The 21,385-nt window shown below is 46.2% G+C and overlaps 1 protein-coding gene across 1 annotated transcript in view; it reads right to left on the bottom strand.

The window, feature by feature from the left end:
- Positions 1-19,067, bottom strand: part of VWC2L (von Willebrand factor C domain containing protein 2-like) — a 49,185-nt gene extending 30,118 nt beyond the window's left edge. The window contains exons 1-2 of the mRNA XM_010147232.1: positions 18,657-19,067; positions 512-641 (exon numbers count right to left, since the gene is read on the bottom strand). Coding sequence (XP_010145534.1) covers positions 512-641; positions 18,657-19,067 — 541 coding nt within the window. The remainder of the gene's footprint in view (positions 1-511; positions 642-18,656) is intronic.
- Positions 19,068-21,385: the final 2,318 nt, after the last annotated feature.

Here is a 21,385-nt window from a genome sequence, read left to right as displayed (position 1 = left end):
TCAGCAGGACAATGAGGGTCAAAACTACACACACAGACTCCAGCACACAACTGATGACGTTTCAGGCTTGGTGGGTGTCTTACTGGCCCCAGTGGAAGTTTTGCCTTTGATTTGGGTGAGTTTTCCCCTGGTCTTTAGTAACAACCATCAGCTTCTTAATTTAGGGACAAAGACTCTCTCTTTTCTTATATACTTGATTTCATGTTAGACTGATTATGAGAAAAAAGCAAAGACATGAAACAGCTATCATCGATATCAGGACTCAGTCCTCTAAAGCCTTAGTCAAGTCAGCAATCCCATAACTTCCACGTGAAGACACAGTCCAGGAAGGGCAGCCTTAATTCTCACAGCTGCCACCTCACAACTGAAGCCCACAAGCAAGGAGAAGTAACAGCCCCAATGCCAGCCTGTGCCGATGGAAGCAAACCTCCTGGCCATGCATGGGTAACAACACTTTCATAAAATGTTTCCTTTATATCTCTTTGTTAAAGCCAATACAGTACTTTCTTACCATTTTTGCAGACAGGACAACACTGTTCTGGTTCATAGACTGGGTTGACACACTCGGGAACTGCGCAGTCTGCTACAACACAGTGAACTTCATTGCTGGGCTCGCAGCGACACCATTCGCATGGCGAGGGCTAGGAACAAATCTAAAATTAGCCCATTTCCTCCCGTAGCTCGCAAGTTTGCAACATTTCTATCTTGCCATAAGATAAACACATCAGCATTCAACACCTCTTGACTGCATTCATTCATCTCAGGTCATACAAATTAACCTACAGGACAAAACAGCAATATCTGAAATAGGCAACTAGAACATTAGGAAAAAAACAGCGAGCAGGATACTTGTTTTCCCAGAGAGGGTGTGGGGTTTTTTAGCTTTTGTCAGACTTCAGCCCCCTTCATCAAAAAGAGGGAGCTGAAGCCACCAGGCTGTACTTCTGCTCTACTCATCTGTTGGTATCTTACGTTTTCCTGGCAGCAGAGCAGGATTTTTGGGAGATTGCACGTAGTGGTTCCCCCCAGGAAGGGAGTGGAGGGTGATTTTCCAGGTCACACTCAGAACTCATGCAGACCTCACTGCCAGCAAACCCCGAGCTGTCGGGAAGGTGCTGCTGGAGTGGCCCGTCCATCCTCCAGCCTCTTGATGGGCTTTTGCTCCTGCATTTCAGAGCCAAGGAGGATAGTCCTGTTCTTGGAGGGGCAAACCCATCGTAGTCTGCGTTTGGGCAGCACCTCCATCAGGGCTCTGTAAGCAGTCCTGTAACACAAACATCAGGTCTGCTCCTGGCCCCACTCCTGCCTGTTTCAACAAGGTTTGTGAGCAACTGCCTCACAGAGAGTATGTAAATAATTAAAAGCCTGAATAGTTCTGCTGAAGTCAGGGAGTTCTGGATTAAAGCACCCAGCTAAATGGTTTCGTTTCAGCTCCATCAATTCAAACAGGAATCTCTATCTACCTCCAAATAGGAGAGAGTTGTCACTGTCTTACCCTTTGAAAAGCTGTGGCAATCTGCTGAAAAACAGAAAGGTCAGTGTTTTAAGGTTCCCAGCGCCCTTACACGCAGGCAAGCATGATGAAAGGATGACAACAGAGCTAAGAAAGGAGAGTAAGAGGAGAATGTAAAAGGAAAATAACTCCCTTCAGTACCTGTAGGTTCAGTACATAACTCCCAAATCCTCAGCATCAGTACATCCACCACTAACACCTGAACTAGTAACTCTGGGCATTGGGAAAAAATCTGCTTTCTGTTGCACTGCTGGGAATCTGCAGCAATGGGAATTCCTCCATATTACAGAAAAAAAAAAGGAAGAGAGATGCAAAGGAAAGGAGGATTCATCCCTGTGTGTTTCAGACCCCAGTGACATGTCACTCATTTGTACAAGACAGATGCAACCTGTGAGCCCTGGTTCTGGCAGGTAAAAAGGCCTTTCAGTTCACCTCTAAGAAGCTCTATATGTCTTGAGTCAAATAATTTATTCCCAGGGAATTCATTTCTACCTTAAAATGCACTAATTAAAGCTTCCTTTGCTTTGTCTCAGCGTCTGCAGTCTATAATTCCCATCACCTCTCATTTGCTCACGGCTTTGGCAATTTAGATAAAATCAGCATTCCTTGAGCTAGGGAAGAAGTCTGTGGAGGTGGAATTCCTCTCGCTAATTATCTTTCCTCATTCAATCCTGCTTTGATTTCTGTCTGAAGCACCAGGAATCTAAATTCATTTGACTGACATTTCTTATTCAAGGCTATTTAATAAGAAGAAACAATACAGAAGAAAATAGACAGAACTATTTGCTGAGGGATCAATAAGAAAATTGCTGCTTTGTTTTTACTCATTTTAATCACTAATTACATAGAGCAGTAGAATGAGATCTTGTGATTTGTGGAGGCTTTCACTGACGTATCCTTCAGGACGTGTCCCCATCTTCACTACTACAGTGGCTGCAATGCTAAGAAATAAGTGACGCGTTTCCAGCCCAATCTACGGTTTAAAGATGATCAGCACGAGTAGAAGATGCCCCTGAACCACTCTGCAACTGAGTAAATGAGACACGACACAGACATCTCCTGCTTTTGCGTTGCTGGTGTTAACCTGAAAATGACACTGTAATAAACCATGATGTTGCCTGACGCTGAAAGCAGCTTTTCAGGAGGAAGAACCAGGCACAAAGAAGGAAAGCGCACCTTGGCAGTACAAGGAACGAGCAGCCAGCAAACAGAAAGGCTGCTCTGGCATGAACAACAAGGTTTTTCTCAGCTACCTCCTCTTCCTCATCTTAGCAAGCACAAGCAACTTGGTCTTCCCTCTAGGACTTTCCTCTACCTGACTCTTCTGTTCACTTGCCCGTGCCCTTGATGGTAGCTCTTACCCAGCTGCTCACCTCCACTGGTGACCCCAGCCTTACTGTCCACTTATGAACGTCTGGGTAGTTTCTCCCATGGGAAGTGCTTTGGGATCTGATTTGCAAACCCCATGCCTTTCAGAAAGGCCACAGGCACATTGGCTGAGCATCTTTTTACTGTTTTCTGTGCACTCTGCATCCCTGCTATTAACTTCCCTGGCGCTACCCTTTTTGTGGAGTAACGATGGGACACTGGCCAAAAAATCCTCTATTTATTTACACAGGCATTATGTAGACCAAGCAGCAAAACGACAAACTGGGAACCAGTGAAGAACAGGGAACCAGTGAACAATGTCCCAGAGTTTTGTTTCCTGATTCCTGATTTAAATATTTATCGCCATGGAAGAGGGCTGGTTTACACTTTCATAGCCACTGAAGCTCAAACACCAGATAACACCAGCTCCTGAAAAGAAACTCGTCCCTGCTGAAAAACAGGGCTGAGAAAATACAGAGGGTTTCTGAAGTATGAAGGAGAGAGGACACAAATCAGAGGTTATGCCATTCCCACATGGACAGTGCGAAGGCTTTACTGGTGTCCCTTAAACTGATACGCTGGAAAAAGTGTTAAGATTAAAGGATCATAAAAGGCTTGGGCCAGAAGATGATTTATTCACTCCAACTGACCAAAGCAGAATAATCTCTCAGACGACTCCCGAGGGAAGGATTTGTTAGGAAGGATGTTGGTGCAGAAACATTCTTCTCACAAAGGAAGGATGCCACAAAAGGAAAGGATGCTCACAGTGGCCAGCTGCAACGCGGATACGCGTCTATGCAATTGCACAGTCCCTTGCTGTTCCAGGTACGTTTAAAGGAATGGACCTATCATTAAAACCAGAGGAGCAAACTGGGTCCTTTTGTAGAAGGTGTCAGTACAGCATTTTGACTAGGAAAAAAACTGGTGCAAAGCACCTGGAATTCCCTTTACCCAATTTTCACTTACATCATGGGTGAGTGCACTAACCCTCCAAACTAGTGAGGAAATACATTCTTTGATGTTGTCGTCAGCACAGGAGCCAAGTCAAGCCAAGTTAGTGGGAAGCAGAGGTGGCCAACATCTCACAACCATTAAAAGGCTTCTGAGAGCTGATGAAGTGGGACACAGAGCACGAAGAACCTTCTCAATCTCAGCACTGACCCTGATTCACCTCTTCTTTGGCCAGTTTCTTCAAAGAGACCAAATAAGCACAAGGATGTGGACCCTGGACACCCCTGTTTATACCTAAGATCATGGCCCAACTTCTGTTTTTCTGCTGGGCTACTGATCTCCAGGAGAACTGTGACCCCAGGTTTGGCTGGGAGGGCAGGTTCATTCCCTGCTTCTAGCAGGGGATGGTCCCACCCCGCACAGCGGGGCAGCCGGAGGAAGAAGCCAGCACTCAGCGGGTTGCGTGGCTGGAAAACCTTAGTCTCAGGCACTGTCAAATGGGAAACATCTGCCATCAGCAGAGTTTGTTAACAAAGAGAGAAGGAAGGAAAATTAAAACAGAGAATAGAGAATACGCATGGCTAATAAAGATTTTATGTGCATGAGCACAGAATGATAAAACTGATAGATGATATAAACAAACAAACTAAAAAAGGCAGCAAAGGACACAGAATGAAGAGCAAGATACACCCTGCGCAGGGGAAATGGGGAAGCCATACAAGATGTGGATACCATACGTCCTAAGCTCCACTCTCGCTCCCATGGACACCAGCTCCCCACCATTTTCACCCTCTTTTTGGAAGCAAATGCCAGCACATGTAGGAATTACAGTTGCTGACACCATCCAGCTACTCCTCACAGTTCTCTTCCCAGGTTGGGCACCGTGTGGGTCCTTCTTTAGTCAGGTACTAGGTTGCATAAAAGCCCAGAAACTTCGTAACTCTGAGCAGTCTATGCTCGAGGGCTCCAGCAGGCCCTCGAGTCATCCAGAAGACAGAGAGATCGCATGAGCAACCAATTCTTCAGGAAAATAGACCAAAATACTAATTGCTTCCCAAAATTAAGGGAGAGGTGGAGAAAAGAAAATGGAAAACTCAATACAAAACTTAGTGCCTAAATCTACTCTTTTATGTTTTTCAACAGCTTAAGAGATCTGAATCAAACATTTCTTTTAGACCAAGGCAGCTGGTAGAATCACACAAATAACCGCTACACGAAACTTCAAGTTTTTAGGCAAGACCTTGCAAGAAGTTGCTGCAAGAGCTAAGCTTTACTGCATCTGAGCCATCTCATTTAGTCACAGAAATTCTCTTGTCCCAAGTACTTACTGGACCTCATGTGTATTTTGCCCTTAGCTCACACCTTGTCCACAACTACAGCACCCTAAGACACATCTCTGTTGCCCCAAATGTGTAAAAGACCTTTCTATAACATGTAGATTGCCCTGCAAGAGCTTATTACTGGGTAGTAAGTATTCTCCTTGAGTGAATGCAGGAAGCAAATATATACATGTAAAAAAAAAAACCACTGCAGCCCTCCTCTTCCCTGCCTCCAATAAGGATTTCTCTGCCAACATATCTGATTGTCAGTCACTCTTAGCTGCTTCTACACAAACATCTCTAGGGAGCTGGAAAGGGAGCGATTTACCTAAGACAAACGAAAAACTCTGAAGATGACATCTGGCATATTTTTTCTTTACCTGTTTCTTCTGTCAATCAGAAGCAATTTTCCTCAGCTTTTGCTCTGCTGCCTCATTCGCCAGGCTAAGTGTGGTTTCCAAGTGCACTCCCTGCAGTCCTATATGTGGGCTGTCACCCAGCTCAGAGAGATCTCAGACCAAGTTTTAAGGCTACAGTCTCCTGTGATCAGCTGGGATTCACTCAGTTCATTCCTCTCCAGAAGCTGGGAAAACAGTGCCCATTTTCCAAGCAGCCTTCTGAGGGCGAAGTGTGATTTGGCACCTAAGTACTAAGAGGGCCAGTGGGACCTTGTATCACTAAAACAGACTATACACAGACCTGCTGCTCCTTGAGACTTCCCCCTCTATGAATTTAGATGCCGCCTCCTGATTTCCTCCAGCCACCTCCTGAGACTTTGGACCTCTCCTCACCTTTTCAAAAAAGACGTTGAATTGCACGGTACCTTCTTTGTAGAAGTACTTTTAGTACTTTTTAGTACTTTTCAGACTCAAGGAAGAAGGTTCACATCTTTGCTGGAGCTAGTGTCCAGGTTGCCCAAAGTTACTGCAAATTCTTGCAGTTGCCCTCTAGTCCTCTGTTCCGAGATCCAGTTATCAGGATTTATTGGGCTGCTCTCTTCCCTCTCCTTCCTACATGCTCCAGCAAAGCTTGAAAAGGTTATTTGTACAAGAATGTCCCATAATCCCATACTTGAAGACTTCATCTCTTTGACGAGGTCCCATGAAGTGGTCATGTAAGGACCATGTGCTGTCTCACTACTGCACAACAGCCCTTCATCAATTATACACAGCTAGTAGCAAACAACTACAGAGCAATACAAACCTTACCCTATTATATCACAAATACTTGACATTTCTTTTGAGGGAGGAAACAGAAAAGCTTCATGAAAGTGTTTACAACCATCTAATCATGTTACAATAGACACCTACTGATCATCATGCAGGGGGCTGTTCAAGTTAGTAGAAGACAATCTAAGTATTTCCACCAAATTGAACAGACCTGCTGTTGGGGCCTGTGACACTCTTCACAGTCAAATAAGTATATTTACAAAACGGGCAGAATGACGGGAGAAATCTGCTTGCTTGCCTGGAATCTGAAGTGGTGTATAACCAAGAAATTAAGCCAGCGGGCTTGCTTTCTGAGCCCCACGGAAACCCGAGGATCCATCACATCGGAGCAAACTCAGCAGACTCCTGATACCACTGCAAACCTTCATCAGGCATGTTAGCTCCCACCCCCTTCAAACACCAGAAAGGGAAATGGTGCATAAGTAGATGCCTTTTCTAGACTGAGATGGAAAGGGAAAAAATGCTTTTTGTGGTTGTTTTACTGAATACGGAGTTGCAGCGCTTGCTCCCCCTTTGAGAACGCGTTAGAAGCGCAAACTCCTCAAAGAGGAGGAGGTGCCATCATCTCCATTTCTGCTGAAGTCAAGGCTGTTTTTAATGCAGTGGATCTAAGCTGGTACTTCTGCACACATCTGTCACTCCCTTGCCTGAGACCTGGATCCTCTGGCTGTATCCAGAGGCGCCTCCTGTCTGTTTCCCTGGGAAGGACTGGCTGTGTCCCATCCCCTGTGAGTGCTGGGCTCCAAGGGAAGGAAAGCTGAAAACCACCACTACTGTCAATCATTCCATCTTCTGGTTTTCAAGAGAGTGTGCACCAGCGCTCATACAGATAATCACATTCAGCCTCCCCCCTCAGACAGGCTCGACTGATGGCATCCAGCTCTCTGCAGATAAAACAGCAGGGAAAGCAGAGCGATGTAAAGTGAAGTCTGTCAAATTGGGCACTTACATCTTAAGAGTAGCTGTAACTTTTAATGACACTAAGGACAATGGCAATTCTGATGGAAATGATTTTTGTAGCTACAGTTTCAGGTGGTGAATTTATTGGCAGGAAACAAGAAAAGGAAGAAAGTTAAAAAGAGCCTGATGAATAAAATCGGAGGCAAAAATGGTTTCCACGTTATGGCTGAGGTGGGAAGTCATAAACCAGGGGAGATGAATAAGAAAGGAACCGGGATAGCATTCATCGAAGATACCCCTGGAGTCGAAATTAGAATCATTTTCATTGTTATTGAAATTGCCTGTGATCTCAAGCAGATTAGCAGGAGATTGCAGGAAAGTTGAGAGAAAGCCTTCAACTGAGAAATTCTGCAGGTGCCCAACTGCAGAGACTGGGCTGGCTAGTCCTGTCTGATGGCAAGACTGAAATCAGCCTGTTTCTCTTCTGAGCAGCTCACTTTGCCTTTACTATTAGCAACACACTGGCAGCCATCTAAATTGTGTTAAAAATACGGTTAATGGCTCTTTCGTGTGTGTGTGGGCCAATACAAGAACTTGCATGGGGTAAAACTTTTCACTCATTATAAGTAAGAATCGTCCCCCCACCTGGAGGAGACACTCTATCAATTATCTTACAGAAACCATAATGACTTGGATTTTCCATAGGTGGAAAGCTGCTCGAATAAACCATCAGGTGAGTGACTATAGACGAGTACAATCACTGAAAACACCATCGGCTTGCAAATGATCTTGCAAGGGGGAAAAGCTACTAAGTCATTAGATAATTTATTTGCAGTGGAAAACTGGAGCTGTATCGTACATAACGTGGAGCATTAGCAATACAAATGAACTGTGCCATCCAAAACCTGAAAAATGCTTGCACCATGCTGCAGATCGGCTAAAGCGAGGAGCTGGCTTCCAAGAGGCAGCACAAGTGGCTGCTGCGATCCTGTATTTCTAAGGGAGCCCCCAGCACGCACACAAACGGCACTAATGTTAAGCTTGAAATGACAAATTTCTCACTCAGCTGAAAGGACAAGAGCGATACAAATACATTACTGAAAACAGTTCCTGTACGTGGTGACTCCATCCTATACTCAAAGCAGCCCCACCACAAGGAGGCTGAAGACGATTCGCCTATTTTCTTAACCTAAAGATGCTGCAGCTCTTCAACCAAAGCTCGATTTTAGGTACTCCTAACTGCTGCTTGTCTATTCACAGCTACAAGAGTCTGCAGCAGGCTGGTGACTAGGCTTGGATTCTGGAGATGGAAAGGTATAAAGATGCTGTAATCCCCCCAGGTCCTGTATACGTTTCCTCCCCTCAGCCCTAGACCACGCCTGCCCATACCTGGAAACAACACTATCCTTGCCATCCTTTTGTATAAACTCCCGGGGAGCTCCTACAGAGCAGTAAGCCAGCAGAGGGAGAGAAGCCCAGAGGATATGCCTCACCGTGGGTATCCTGGGCCCACATCTGATGGTTCAGAATTGTGATGACACGGGGAGGTTTGTACTCATATATTTGCTATGTGCCACACAACTTGATGGGTTTAAAAGGCTCCTGGAACCACGTCTGGGTCTGGAGAGTGACTTCTCCATTAGCTGATGAGAGAGAGAGACAACCTTGAGCTTGAGCCTGACAACCCTGGCCCTTTTTCCACCGCATATCTGCAGTCTCGTGGTTGCTTTTCTCTCCTGAGAACAGCAGCGGAGCTTTCCGTAACAACATGACTTTGCACTTCTTTCATAAGAACACTCTGTGTTTTGATACATGCCTCATTTTATTCCTTACAATAGTTGCACCTCACCTACCCTGGGGCCGAGGGCACTGGAGTTCCCTATGACTTTGCTGATAGTTTTTAAGACTCCATCACTGTAGTTTTTCAGTTCGGACGTGCCCCGCGCACAGGACTCCTTTCGAAAGGTGACAGAGGGGACCGTGGCTCCAACGTGCGATGTGCAGCCCCATTCAGACACAGGCTAAATGTCTGTGTGTGCTTCACATTTGTGAAGCCCTTTTCAATATCAATAGGGAAAGCAAGTCCCGCTGGCAGTTCCTGCTCCCCGATCCCTCCCTGTTGTCTCTCGCAATGAGGCAGCCTCATCTAGGAGAAAACCTCCTGGGACAGGGAGAAAGGAACCAAGGTCCTGGTCAGAAAGGTGATCCGTTTTACAGGTCTTTTCCCTATACCTGAATCTGCTGTTTCCTTCATTCGTGCCAAGAGATGGGAGAACGTGGCGAGATCAGTTCTGTGTACTGGTAAAATACTGAATTTGTATTAAGGAGGTAGGAATAGCATAACCAGCCATCACTGGGAGGAGATCTGGATCTTGGTCCCATCCCTTCTCCTGCAGTTTTCTGTCTGGATCGTCACATGGACTTTCCACAGCCACAGTACAGGTGAGGTGGATTTACTCCAGTGAGGGATCTGGCCCTGTGACTCTTTTACTCACAAGATACCCAGATGATGGCTGTTTGGCCGAACGGAATGCAACCTTTGGAGTCAGCCTGCTTTGTCTGCGGACAAGCTCCGTGTCCCCAGGCAGCGGGTGACTCCTGGCTGGGTCATGGCAGTCAAGGCAAGGTGCAAGTTCCTCTTGCTGTAGGTCCCAGGCTGCAGATTTCAGTGCTCTATCACCCTCAGCATCCTGCACAGTTCTGCTCCTCTTGTGCCCTAAGGGAAGCAAGTCCAAGCCCCTGGTACTGCAGAGTCCCAGCAGCACACCAATATGGTCCCTCCTTCCTCCCCAAAGGAGCAGCTCCTCCCTCAATGCTTTGCTCTTGCTCACCTCTGCTGAGCTCAGGGCTCCCTCCAGCATCGGAGCTGGAAACAAGAGCTCGGTACTCATCTCCATTAACACGCTCTGTTGCTGCATCGCCTTTCTCTTCCCCCCAGGCAGGGCTGAACCCAAGTCTATGTCCAAGGAGCGCTTAGGAGCTGACCTGCTTTCTCCCTTTACACTGATGAGAGTACAAGAGGCTCAAGAGTGCTGAGTGTCACAACTACATCAACACGCACATCCCCTTCCCCTTCGCCATCTCCAGGCCCTGCTTCGAAGCCCTGTCCTGCCAAGCAGCGAGCTGTGGTTGTACCTAAGTGGGTGAACATCCCGTGTCTGCTTGGGTCTGCTGTGGTTTTGAGTTCCTTTGCTATGGGGATTTGAAACTGGTCCTGTTTGCACTGCATGGTGCGAGGTGGGAGAGGGGCAAACTCATCGTTCCAAATACTGACTTGTTCCCGGTGGCTTTTTCTCCTTCCTTCTCCATTACCTGTACTTTTCTGATAGCCTAGCCTAACTTTTTACTTTCTGGCAAGGCAGATTAGGCTTCATGGGAGCTCCCCCGGGCAAATCCGTATCTCAGGTCGGCATCATGCAAACTCCAGAGAGGAGTACCTAACTGGTACTGAACTTTACACCAGTGTAACATCCCAATGGGCCACTTGCGATCCATCCAGCCACAGCAGTTCATAGAAGTGGAGAACCTGCCCCACCTGTCCCACAGACTAAAGCAGCTCTTTACTAGCTGGCACTACGGAGAAGGTGTTTTCCAAATTCTCCTGGCTGCCCCTCGTATCCAGTTGCCAATGCTTAAACCCTCAGGAGAGAAGCCAGCAGGATCCAGGAGGTTTCTGTCCCTCAGGGGATGTTTCCACATTTAGTTAGGGGCACAAGCTTGGAAAGAGGTGGATGAAAACAGGTTAGAATAGGTTATCTGTGATGAGAGGACACACTGAGGATACACAGGGACCACACTGGGTTAACCCTCAGACAGAAGGGCTTTCCTGCCCGGGATGAGCAGGCTAACAGGCTGAGAGATTCCCTGCTTGGAGGAGTGGCTGCAACCCAGAATGCTCTTCCAAGCATACCGACTTCAGTAGAATTCCTGAAGAATTACCACTGAACTAGCCCACAGCAACAAAGAGTAAAGGAAGCCTGATGCTACGTGTAATTTTATTTTGCAACTAGATTAAGTGTTGTCATTACATGACCTACCTAATTATAGCCTTAAAAACAATAACTAGGATCGTTAGCTAATTGAGCATTATTTTTAATGAACACAATTCTGCGTAAAGCATGCACCTGCACTCCCCCTTGCTCTGGGAGGGAACAGTTCTCTAAAAAGCTTCTTGCCAATGATCTGTCAACACTTCTATGGATGACATCCTTCCATGAGCTGAGGACCTCATGCTCACCAGCCCTCCAGAAACATCCTGGGGGACAGAAATGGACATACCCCAGGTGAGCCAAAGGATGAGCGCTTCTCTCCTTGGCCCCACTGAATGTTGTCTGGCACCATAATAAAGCCTCAGACTTGATTTTACCACTCTTGGAAGGAGCTGGTAGCAGTTGCATGTACTACACATGCCATTTTCAATGTCCAGAGCCGCTCCTCCGGCTGTGCAGAGATATCTCTGCTCTTTCAGGAGCTCTCTGGACAGCCCCCAAACCTGGGAGCAAGCCGAGCTGATGGGCTATTTCCGGAAGTGAATATCTGAAAGCCCAGCCACAGCTTTGGCTGTACAAACGTTGGGCACATGTGTCCCATTTATTGGAAAAATACCAGTTGCTTGGGCTTGCACGTACAGGCCAAATTCTGCTCCTGCACTGGTGCGCTGGGATTAAAGCATGGGGGCTTGTGCTTAATTCCTGGTCATTCTGAATTCATGCTGATGCTTGAGTTTTGGGTCTCACCTCTTTCAAAGGGGAGCTTTGGGAGTATGTGTGGAGCGGAGCGCTGCTGAACTCTGAGCTTTTGGGTCCCCCATGTATTACTGTGATCTAGGGAAAACAACAGCATGGATTTTCTGTAGCCAAATTCTGAATACAGCCCATCTTCTTTCACCTATTGTAGTAATACACTTGTGCGTAATATATACGTTATAGAATCAGTAGCTAAGTACGTAATATAATTGTAAAAATAGGTAGATCAATATATGATGTGCTTATCTGGTTTACTATGTTTTCTTGGTACAAATTATGACAGAAACACAGTAAGTCAGTAATTTCAGATTCCTTTGCATAGACATTGTCACTGTAATTTTGCCAGGAGGGAGATAATAAATCATACTTTTCCATCTGACTGATGTTCTGTTTCCCCTGTCTGATTTCAATGGCTGTATGCTATCTTCAGAGCTGGCATTGTTCATAGCTCCTTTTATTAAAGCACAGGCACGTTATTGAAATTTCTTTTGTATTACGATTTTCTAGCCGTACGTGAAATTGCAGAACACACAAGAAGAAAGGGGGGAAAAAAAAAAATAGCCCCATTTGTTTGAGTCATAGTAGAAAACAAACCTGCTGCACACATCTCGGAGAGAAAAATGTCAATATTAAAGTCGGGGCACCATGCTGGCTTGGGTTAGTAATCAGTTTCTTGGCATTCGTGAGCGAAGATCTGAAAACTACTAGTGATTTGGATGTCTGGCTTAGCACACCAAAAGGGTTCAACAACGCTAGTTCTTGCAGTGATTAGCTTGCCATGACTGGAGCACTTTCCAAGATTTTCCAGGACACTGGACACTCATGTAACAGAGGAGAAGCCCAGTGAAGAACCTTCCTTCTCTCCCCGTTTGGTTTTTCTAGCAGCCTAACAAAGCTCCTCAGATTTAAGGTGTCATGTCTCTGCTCTCTCACACTGATACAAACCACAGCAACCTGCAGCCGGACAGTTCGATACACCTGGACAGGGCTGAGGGACCCTCGGGCAGCCCACTGCAGCACCCCTGGCACACTTCTTCCCGTCACCTTCCCTTGCAAACTCTTGCTTTACCACCTAACAGCATCATCCCATCAGTAATGCTCCGGGAACGTCCCAAGAGGTTCATTCATATTTGATAAGGTTGCACTCCCAGCCTGGGTAACCAGTGGTCAGGGCAAGGCTGTAGCTTTCACCACTCTAATTTCTATTTCTGGCAGGGTTCTGGGGGTGGGGAATCGCCTTTCGGTCTCATTGCCTCCTTCTCTCCACTGGCAGAATGGACACACTGCATTTCAGGGACTGAGAGATTCTGGGATAGCAGCTGAACACGCTCTTGCATGTGCTAATGCCTTTTGATGAGAGGTCTTATTTTGTTAAGTTATATTGAGATAATTGCATTAATAAAACATTTTTAAAGAGCATTAACAAAGGAGGAGGAGGTGCCACTGTTCTGAAGTAAAGGCTTCCATAATGAGCTGGGGATTAGTATATGATAATGCTATGCTTATATAGTCCCTCATTTATTTTGGATTCTGATTATACCCCGAAGATCCCTGTTAGAGCTGTGATCCCTACTGTGCAAAGTGCTGCTCAAGAAGACATAAACCCAGCGAGACACAGGAGCCCTCACTGAAGGATTACAGATGATTTGTGGTCAAAACAAAGCAATGAACTTAAGATACAGTGGCAAGAAACATGGGAAAGAAAAATGAAGTAGAACTCCAGCAGTGAAATCCTGACTCTTGACAAGTTGCCCTAGAACGAAGCCAAAATTTCCCCTCACGCTGCAAGGGTGGTTCTCCCATCCCTCCACACTTGTGCTTGATGCAAGGAACAAACATTTGGGCATCACCTGGGGCCTTTTTGACCAGGGATGGGTTTGGGGGTAGTGAGGATGGAAGGGGAGAGGACAGGGAAGTGGAGAAGTCATTGGGAAGAGCAGGCAGATGAAAGGCAGCAGCAGAGGTTAAGCACTGGCAGAGCCAGCAGCTGGGAGAAATTGCAGCTCTGTGCTTGGCAGAAAGTAGGGCGGCTACTGGAGAGCACCCAAGATATGCCCTTGATGTTCAGAGCTGTTCCCAAGCTCAAGTTCACAACTGCAGTTTGAAGTTGCTCTTCTGACATCAATATTACCAGGAAGGCCAAGTGGTGACGCCAAACACCTCTCATGTTCCCATCCAAAGGACATCTCACTCTAAGTCCTGCCAGGCAAATGGAGATATTTTAATGCCTGTGGCTAGAAAATCCAGCCACTGACTTTGAGAGGATGGCACCACACTACTGAAAACCATGTCACCAGGACTCAGCCTCCTGCAGGGCCAGGGAGCAGGTCCTGCCTGCACAGTCTAAAAACGAAGAGAATGTTTCACGCTATCAGCCTGACAGTCTCTTGTGAACCGATCGTTCATTTCCCAGCAATGGTATTTTCCTACATATTCACACAGCTTCACAGAAGGTTACTCTGGATATGCCTGTACTGGGCGGTGAGAGATTTTGGAAGTTCAGAAATGATGATGGACTTTGCAAACTGACAACCTAAATCCTCTTCTAACGGCTCCTAACTGTGGCTACAAATACCCTTAACCACACTGCCAATTGCATTTCCCAAACGCAGGTAGGTGTGTGCTTTTCTGTCAGTACCTTATGCAGGGGAGTAAAAACTAATCAGCACTTAGGAAAACTGTTGTGCCTCCGACATTTGCACAATTCCTCCGTAAGATGCCAGTGAACATCCATCACGCTGGGGGTACACTGTCTCCTCAAGTTTTCATAAGCTGCTGTCTGGGAACATTCATTTAAAACAAAACCATGTGTACTTACAATAAGTGAGACGGCTCTCCGAGTTGTTATCTGCATGTTTTATCTCTCTGGGAAGAAAGGGGAGGGTTAAGAACCTCCTGGAAAGATCCCTGCTAGTGCAGATGAGCACGGAGTACTTAGGACTCAGACCTTCACCTCCAGCACTGAAATGAAAACACGGCTGTTGTGTGGGAGAAAAAGCAAGCTGCTAAGGGACCCCAAGAGTCCCCACCAGATCCCTCTGGAGAAAACAAACAGACTGTCCGAGACTTGCAGCATCCTTCAACCCTCCCATGCAGCCACGAGACGTGCCCATCACCCTGCGTTGCCTCTGAGAGGGACCAGAGGAGAGCCGAGAGACCAGATTTCAGGCCAGCAAGGAGAGAATTAGAAAATGAGGTTAGGAAAGAGCTAGATGGATCCCAGTAAAAGCCACTAGATCCCCTCTTTCTCCTGCGCAATGCTCCACAGGAGTCACAATCCTGAACACTGGGCAGCAATCTAGATATCAGACATGTCTAAGTCGATCAAATTTCTTCCCGGAAAGGGCTGTCAGGCATTGCAAGGGGCTGCCCAGAGAAGTGGTGGAGTCACCAACCGTGGAGGGATTTAAGAGACGTGGATGTGGTGCTTAGGGACATGGCTTAGTGGTGGGCTTGGCAGTGCTGGGTTAACAATTGGACTTGATGATCTCACAGGTCCTTTCCAAACTAAACGATTCTATGGTTGTACGATCTTGATTCACACGAGAGAGACTGTGCTGACCTTTTCTGCGGGGTGGAGCCGCAGCCTCAGCCGAAGCTGGGGCTAAGTCCCAGGCAAACCAAGGGGACGAGGCAGGCTCCGTACGCGTGGCTGGGGCCCAAAATCCACAAAGACCTCCCAGGACTCGTAAGAGAGCTATGAAGATGCTACACAGGGTTACTCAACCATCTGTCAGGGACACAAGGTTTCACAGAAGGATACAAGAAAAACTACTAATGGGTTTAGACTTACAACTGAACTCCAGTTCAGCATTTCATTTGTACATGTTAACGACTCAGGGGCACAAGCATAAACATTTGGCCAGCTGTCTAAGCTAGATGGCTTGTTGTCTTGTTTATATTTTGCACTTACGATTGTTATGACTAAAAATCAAGCAGAGGTACAAGATCAGTTCACTAAAAAAAAGAGCTAAATATTCAAGAAATGGGTCTTTATCACTACTTCTTTACCCTGAGATTGTCACTCTCCGTTGAAACAAAACAAAACCTTAAATAGCATTTGGATTTCTCATCCCAAACCTGAACAGAAACCTAGAAACAAGACAGGAAAATTCTCCAAAATGGAAACCTCTCACAGATTTTGTTATCCTAGAGAAAAAAAAGATCCCCAGAGGAAAAAAAAATCTCCGAATTTGTGAAAGATCAGGCAGTTCCAAATTCTACAAGATGAATCAGTGCTGGTAATACTCCTAGAGCAAGTATGAATGCCTGTGTGCACACACACAGACAGACACTTGCGGAAGGTTTTTAAATGCAGGCTAATTTCAGCTGTAGCCAAGCAATGACGAGCATTTCCACAGATGATGATTTGGTATGTACGTATTAGCAAAAGCAGATCAAGGTAAGGTTATGAGACCACATAAACCAGTGCCTCCATTCCCATTGAAAGCAGTCGGGGTTTGGGTCAGAAGGACCGGAGAAAGGACTCTTGGGCAAGGACAGAATTCAGTGTGTGAGGAATGGACTTGAGAAAGTTTGCAGACCTTATCAATGCAACAGGACGAGGGAAGAGCCAGCTCAGAGCCTACAAAACCTATGGACTGCTCAGAATTTCTTCTATGGAGAGAGCAGATAAAATTTTTGCTCATTTGAAGTAAACAGCAAAATGCTCGGATGCTTTAATGAAGTCACGATTCCACTTCACAGCAGCCGTTTCCTATATCCTGAAGCTCTGTCTTTCCTATAGCATTTACAAACCCATATGAGCATGGGTGCTCCTTTTTGTCCCCCAGAACACCCTTGGAAGTGCACAGAATAATCTTCTATTGCCTGAATCTCTTCTACTACTCAGAGGAAAAACAAGACTTTCACTATATATTCTAGGTAAACACATAGATTTCAAAAAACATGTGTTTCTGCCCTGGTCCACAAGGTATCAAGCTCTCAGCAAAAGAGAGGTCCAGGTCAAAAGCTCAACTGCCAACTAAATGAAGTCTGAAGGATCTCACATTAGTCCTGGACTGAAGGCTACTGTGTGTGAGTGGTGTGCCACCATCCACCATAGTGGAACTTTGCTTTCCACACAATACCCAACATTTTTTGAACACAGCAAACAAATGAGCAGATTGCTCTAATTCCCTCTAATAGCCTTTCTCCCCTAAATTCTGTTTCTCTAGCCTTTAATCTGTTATCAGGGTACAATTCTTTCTTTCAGGAAAAGTGGCTAGTACTTCTGTATTTCATTCACATGCAAAAGATACTCTAATAAGAAGATCCATCTCATTATTCTCCCACTGGAACCTCTCCAAAAGGGGTCCTTGTAACTTCAACGTTAAGAACCTGACCATGTGGCAAAATTACACCTCGGTGGGGCACTTCATCCCCTGACAACAGAGCAGTCAACACGGGACCACCGCAGCATGATCGTGGGATGAAGCTGGGTTAGGCCTCCCTACAACAAGAAGCTGTTGTTGAAGCAAAAATGAGCATCTTCCCGTTCCTCAGCAAAGCAGAGAACAGGTTGGTCAGGATGGCCCTCGAGGAAATGTTCCTCATGTACTAGTTTTGCCTTGTGACTGTGTCATTAACTGATTTGCTCATACTGAGTGACTGCAGCTACAGATGGACAGAAAAAGATGAACACAAACCATACGTGATAGAAGAAAGGAACTAAATACCATCTGACTGAAAACGACAATACTGGAGAAAAAGGAAATTGCCATCTATGTTACAGAGAACTCGTGAAGTACACGGACCTACATGGAAGTATTTTCACTGTCAGGAAAGCAAATAAACTGGCAAGCGTGTAATGAGATTGGGCGTAGAGGCACAAAGAGTTACAGGCTGTCGTTAATTATGGAGGTATGAATCGTAAAGCCATGTGACCTGGGAGAACAAACTCATGTATACCTATTGCCTTTGTGGACCCTGTTCTTCATTGTGAAATGTTATTTTCCTTGGCAGAATTGAAAACATGCAATCAAACTCATTAGAATGAGAGATGCAGGCTGTGTAAAGGGTAATAGTTTCTGAAAACCTGGTCTTATTTTTAAGATGTATTTCAGAAGGATTTCTTTACAGCATTCCCAATAGGAGCTCAACTATTACACTTAAACCCCATACTTCTCATTACCTGAGATGGTCATCTGCCTAGAAATTAATTTTCTGCCATTATCACAGCTGAACTGAAAACATTAAATACAGCTTGCAATCGACTTACTTGCGTTTTCATACAGTTATGAGTAACAACTCTCAGCCATGCTATCCTCTTTTGCTATCCAAATTGGAAAAGGGGTTCTTAAAAGGCACTCAGTATTGGTTAACCACTATTTTTAGGCGGTCCATCCTGACTCATGCTAGGAGCAAAGGAGGAGTTTGTCCGGAGTGGCAGATTCAGAGGGCTGGTATTTCACACAGGGACACTTGACTGACCACTGGCCCTCACCTGGCGCACGTGAGGGAGGAGGTGGCAGCTTTCACATCAGCCAGGCCTGCATCAAAGCTATAAGGGTCTGCAGCTTTAGCACTGATTACCAGCAGTGAGTAAATACTGAGTGCCTTTGAGGGTCCCCAAAAGAAATACAATTGCCACAGCACACTGATATTAAACACTGAAGAAAGGGTTTCATACCTTAAATTCCTCCAAGATTTTGTAATTTTTCCCATGATATTCACAAAAGTTTTTCACTTCTTTGCATTCTGGACAGCATCCATTGTGTTCCACTTTTGTACACTTTGGGTGAATTTTAGGGCATTCTGGTTGATCGCAAACAGGTCCATCCTCAGTACAGACACAGGGACAGTTGGAATGTCCCGGGAAAAAACGTTCTCCCAGTTTGTACACAAAGCCACTGTCATCCACACAGCCCTTCCCTCGGTAGTCATCAAAGATCAGATTGTCATTACTGGAGGTCTGGTCCCCTTCATCGGCGGGGTAGTCTTCATGATTGATGGCAGCTGGAGTGACCAAAGCAGGGATTACAAACAGAAGTATCCAGGCTTCATGGATATGAAGAGCCATCCCCCTCCTCAGCTTCTCCATGGGGTCTCAATGCCAGATAGAAACAGCTGCTTCCATAGGGAGACCAGTGTTGTGGTCTGTAAACAAATATTTTGAAGTAAGAACAAACTCAAAATTCTAAGGAATAGTGACTTACAAAGGCCATACTTTCCACCAGCACCCCAGAATAAATCAGTGCCTTCAAACTGCATGGATAACTATCCCCATTTCATTTGAATTAAGCCTCAACTATTGTTAAAGAGAATAAAGCATATGAAATACGCAAATTAGACACACATGCCTGTAAGCATATGCCCACAAAATATCCCTAGAGAAACAGTGGCTCACAGCATAATCTAATTTTCACTTTCCTCATTGGTGCAGTTGAGTTTTGTGATGCACCAGCAGTTACCACTAGCTGCCACGTGAAATCCCGTGGTGATGGGCAGCGCAGAGGGACTTGAACCCAAGTTTAGGCATGGTCTTAACCTCCTGCTGCAGCCACCGCCCCTCCGTGCTACGTACGGCGCACAGCCCACTTCATTAAACTGAGGTGGGAAACCCGAGTTGAAAAATGAGAAAAGCATAATCCATAGGGAGGTCTGCGTCCCGTATGAAAGGTGGTGCTGGGTCTGCGAGAGGTGGGATGCTGCAGAATTTTGTATATGGTTCTGAAGAGGAAGAGGGACTACCTGGGCTACCAACACAGCCCAGTCTGCGCCAGGTCCGTATAATCCCGACAGAAGCAAGGACGTAATTCATCTTCGCCATTATTCAGCATTTCAGTAATTCCCGGAGGGAAACGCAGACAGCAGGATATTAAATGCCTGTGTAATGCACGGAGCCACTGAAATGGGTTTGTCTGCTTAAGCTGGAGCCTTTCCTAAAACTTGGGGAGCGATGCAGCATGGCCTGACCTTTGGAGAGCTCCACTTAAGCGACGGAGCCAAGGACTGACCCAGAGAGGGAGAGCAGCTTTAAACTGGCCCCCGGGAGAGTCAGCTCCAGGCGAAGGCTCCACGTGTGTCTCTCTTGGGACGTGCTACCGGCTGCCAGCGGTACCTCACCACTGCCACCAATACGCCGTCCTGCCGGCGCGTCCGCCAACAGGCAGGGCAACCCCAGCTGCAAAATGGTTTCTGACCTCTCCTAAGGGAACTGGGCAAAGTGCTACAGGAAACTTTTCAAGGAGATGAAATATTAACATTGCGTGGATGGAGAACGATGGAGATTGTTGCTGGCACACACCAAAAATGGACTGTTTGGATGCATGTGTCATTCCTTCTCCTCCTCCATTCCCATAGAGTGCATACACAGATACACACAGGATACACAAACATGCACTAACCTACACATGCAGACGTACACCCCCCTCACCCCTCTGGGAGGTAATTTTAATGTATCGGGATTTTTGGTGGACTGCAGATGTTCAACAATTAATTCTCCCTTAATTGAAGCAAAAACAAAGCAGCAGCAGGAGGAGAAAGCTTTAACCCTAGAGAAGCAGCTAAGGGATCCTGTTGACAAAGCAGTTTTTCCAAAGCCACAACAGAGGGAGACACCGGATATTACACAAGCTTTATCGAATTCAAAAGATACCTTCTTAAATGAAGCACTAGCTACACTGCCATCACAAGAACTAGGCACGGAGTTACTACTACCAGCAGTACGTAGTGTAACACGTTGTTGGGGGATCGGGTGATTCACGCAGATAGGGCTGCTGTACACACAGAGCACAGAATCTTGCCCACCTAAACGCTACAGGTAGGTTGGCACATTGCAGGTCGGTGGGCGTTTGGGGGTGGGGTGGGGGGCCAAAGGCAGGAGCAAATGAAGTAATTCCTGTCAGAGGTAATGTGAAACAGCCAAGAGAATGGGTTGAAGTTTAATGAGGAAGCTCTCCAAATGAAAAAGAAACCAACAGGAAAGTTCTCGGGAGATCATAAATGAGAGCAGTGTATCTTCCCACAGCCTGTAGCCATCCGAGGTGTCCCACAGCAACTCGCGAGCAGCCGGCTCCGCGGCGATCCTGGGAATCTGACAGACTGCAGGCGTCTTGCACGGGCAGATTTCAACAAGTAAACAAACGCTGCTCAGCTCCGAATTAGTTTACAGCTGAACTTTTCCATCATTTCTCATCACGAGAGAGGCCAGGAGCGTAGGTAAGTCTCCGAGTAAAACGTTTCCACCTGCCTCCCCTCTCCCCAAGTGAGGAAGTGACACTTACCTGATGAGGCTCGATCTGGAAGCTGAAAGGGGTCACAGGCCAACATGGGCTGAAAGGTTAGAAACAGATTAGTCAAAGCAGTTCCTCCTCATCACATTTTCAGTCTTGACTCACGGACAATCCCTTTTCCTCC

Source organism: Eurypyga helias, unplaced genomic scaffold (genome assembly GCF_000690775.1).
Source record: "Eurypyga helias isolate BGI_N326 unplaced genomic scaffold, ASM69077v1 scaffold18032, whole genome shotgun sequence".
Classification (NCBI taxonomy): domain Eukaryota; kingdom Metazoa; phylum Chordata; class Aves; order Eurypygiformes; family Eurypygidae; genus Eurypyga; species Eurypyga helias.
This window is presented reverse-complemented; position numbering and strand designations above follow the sequence as displayed.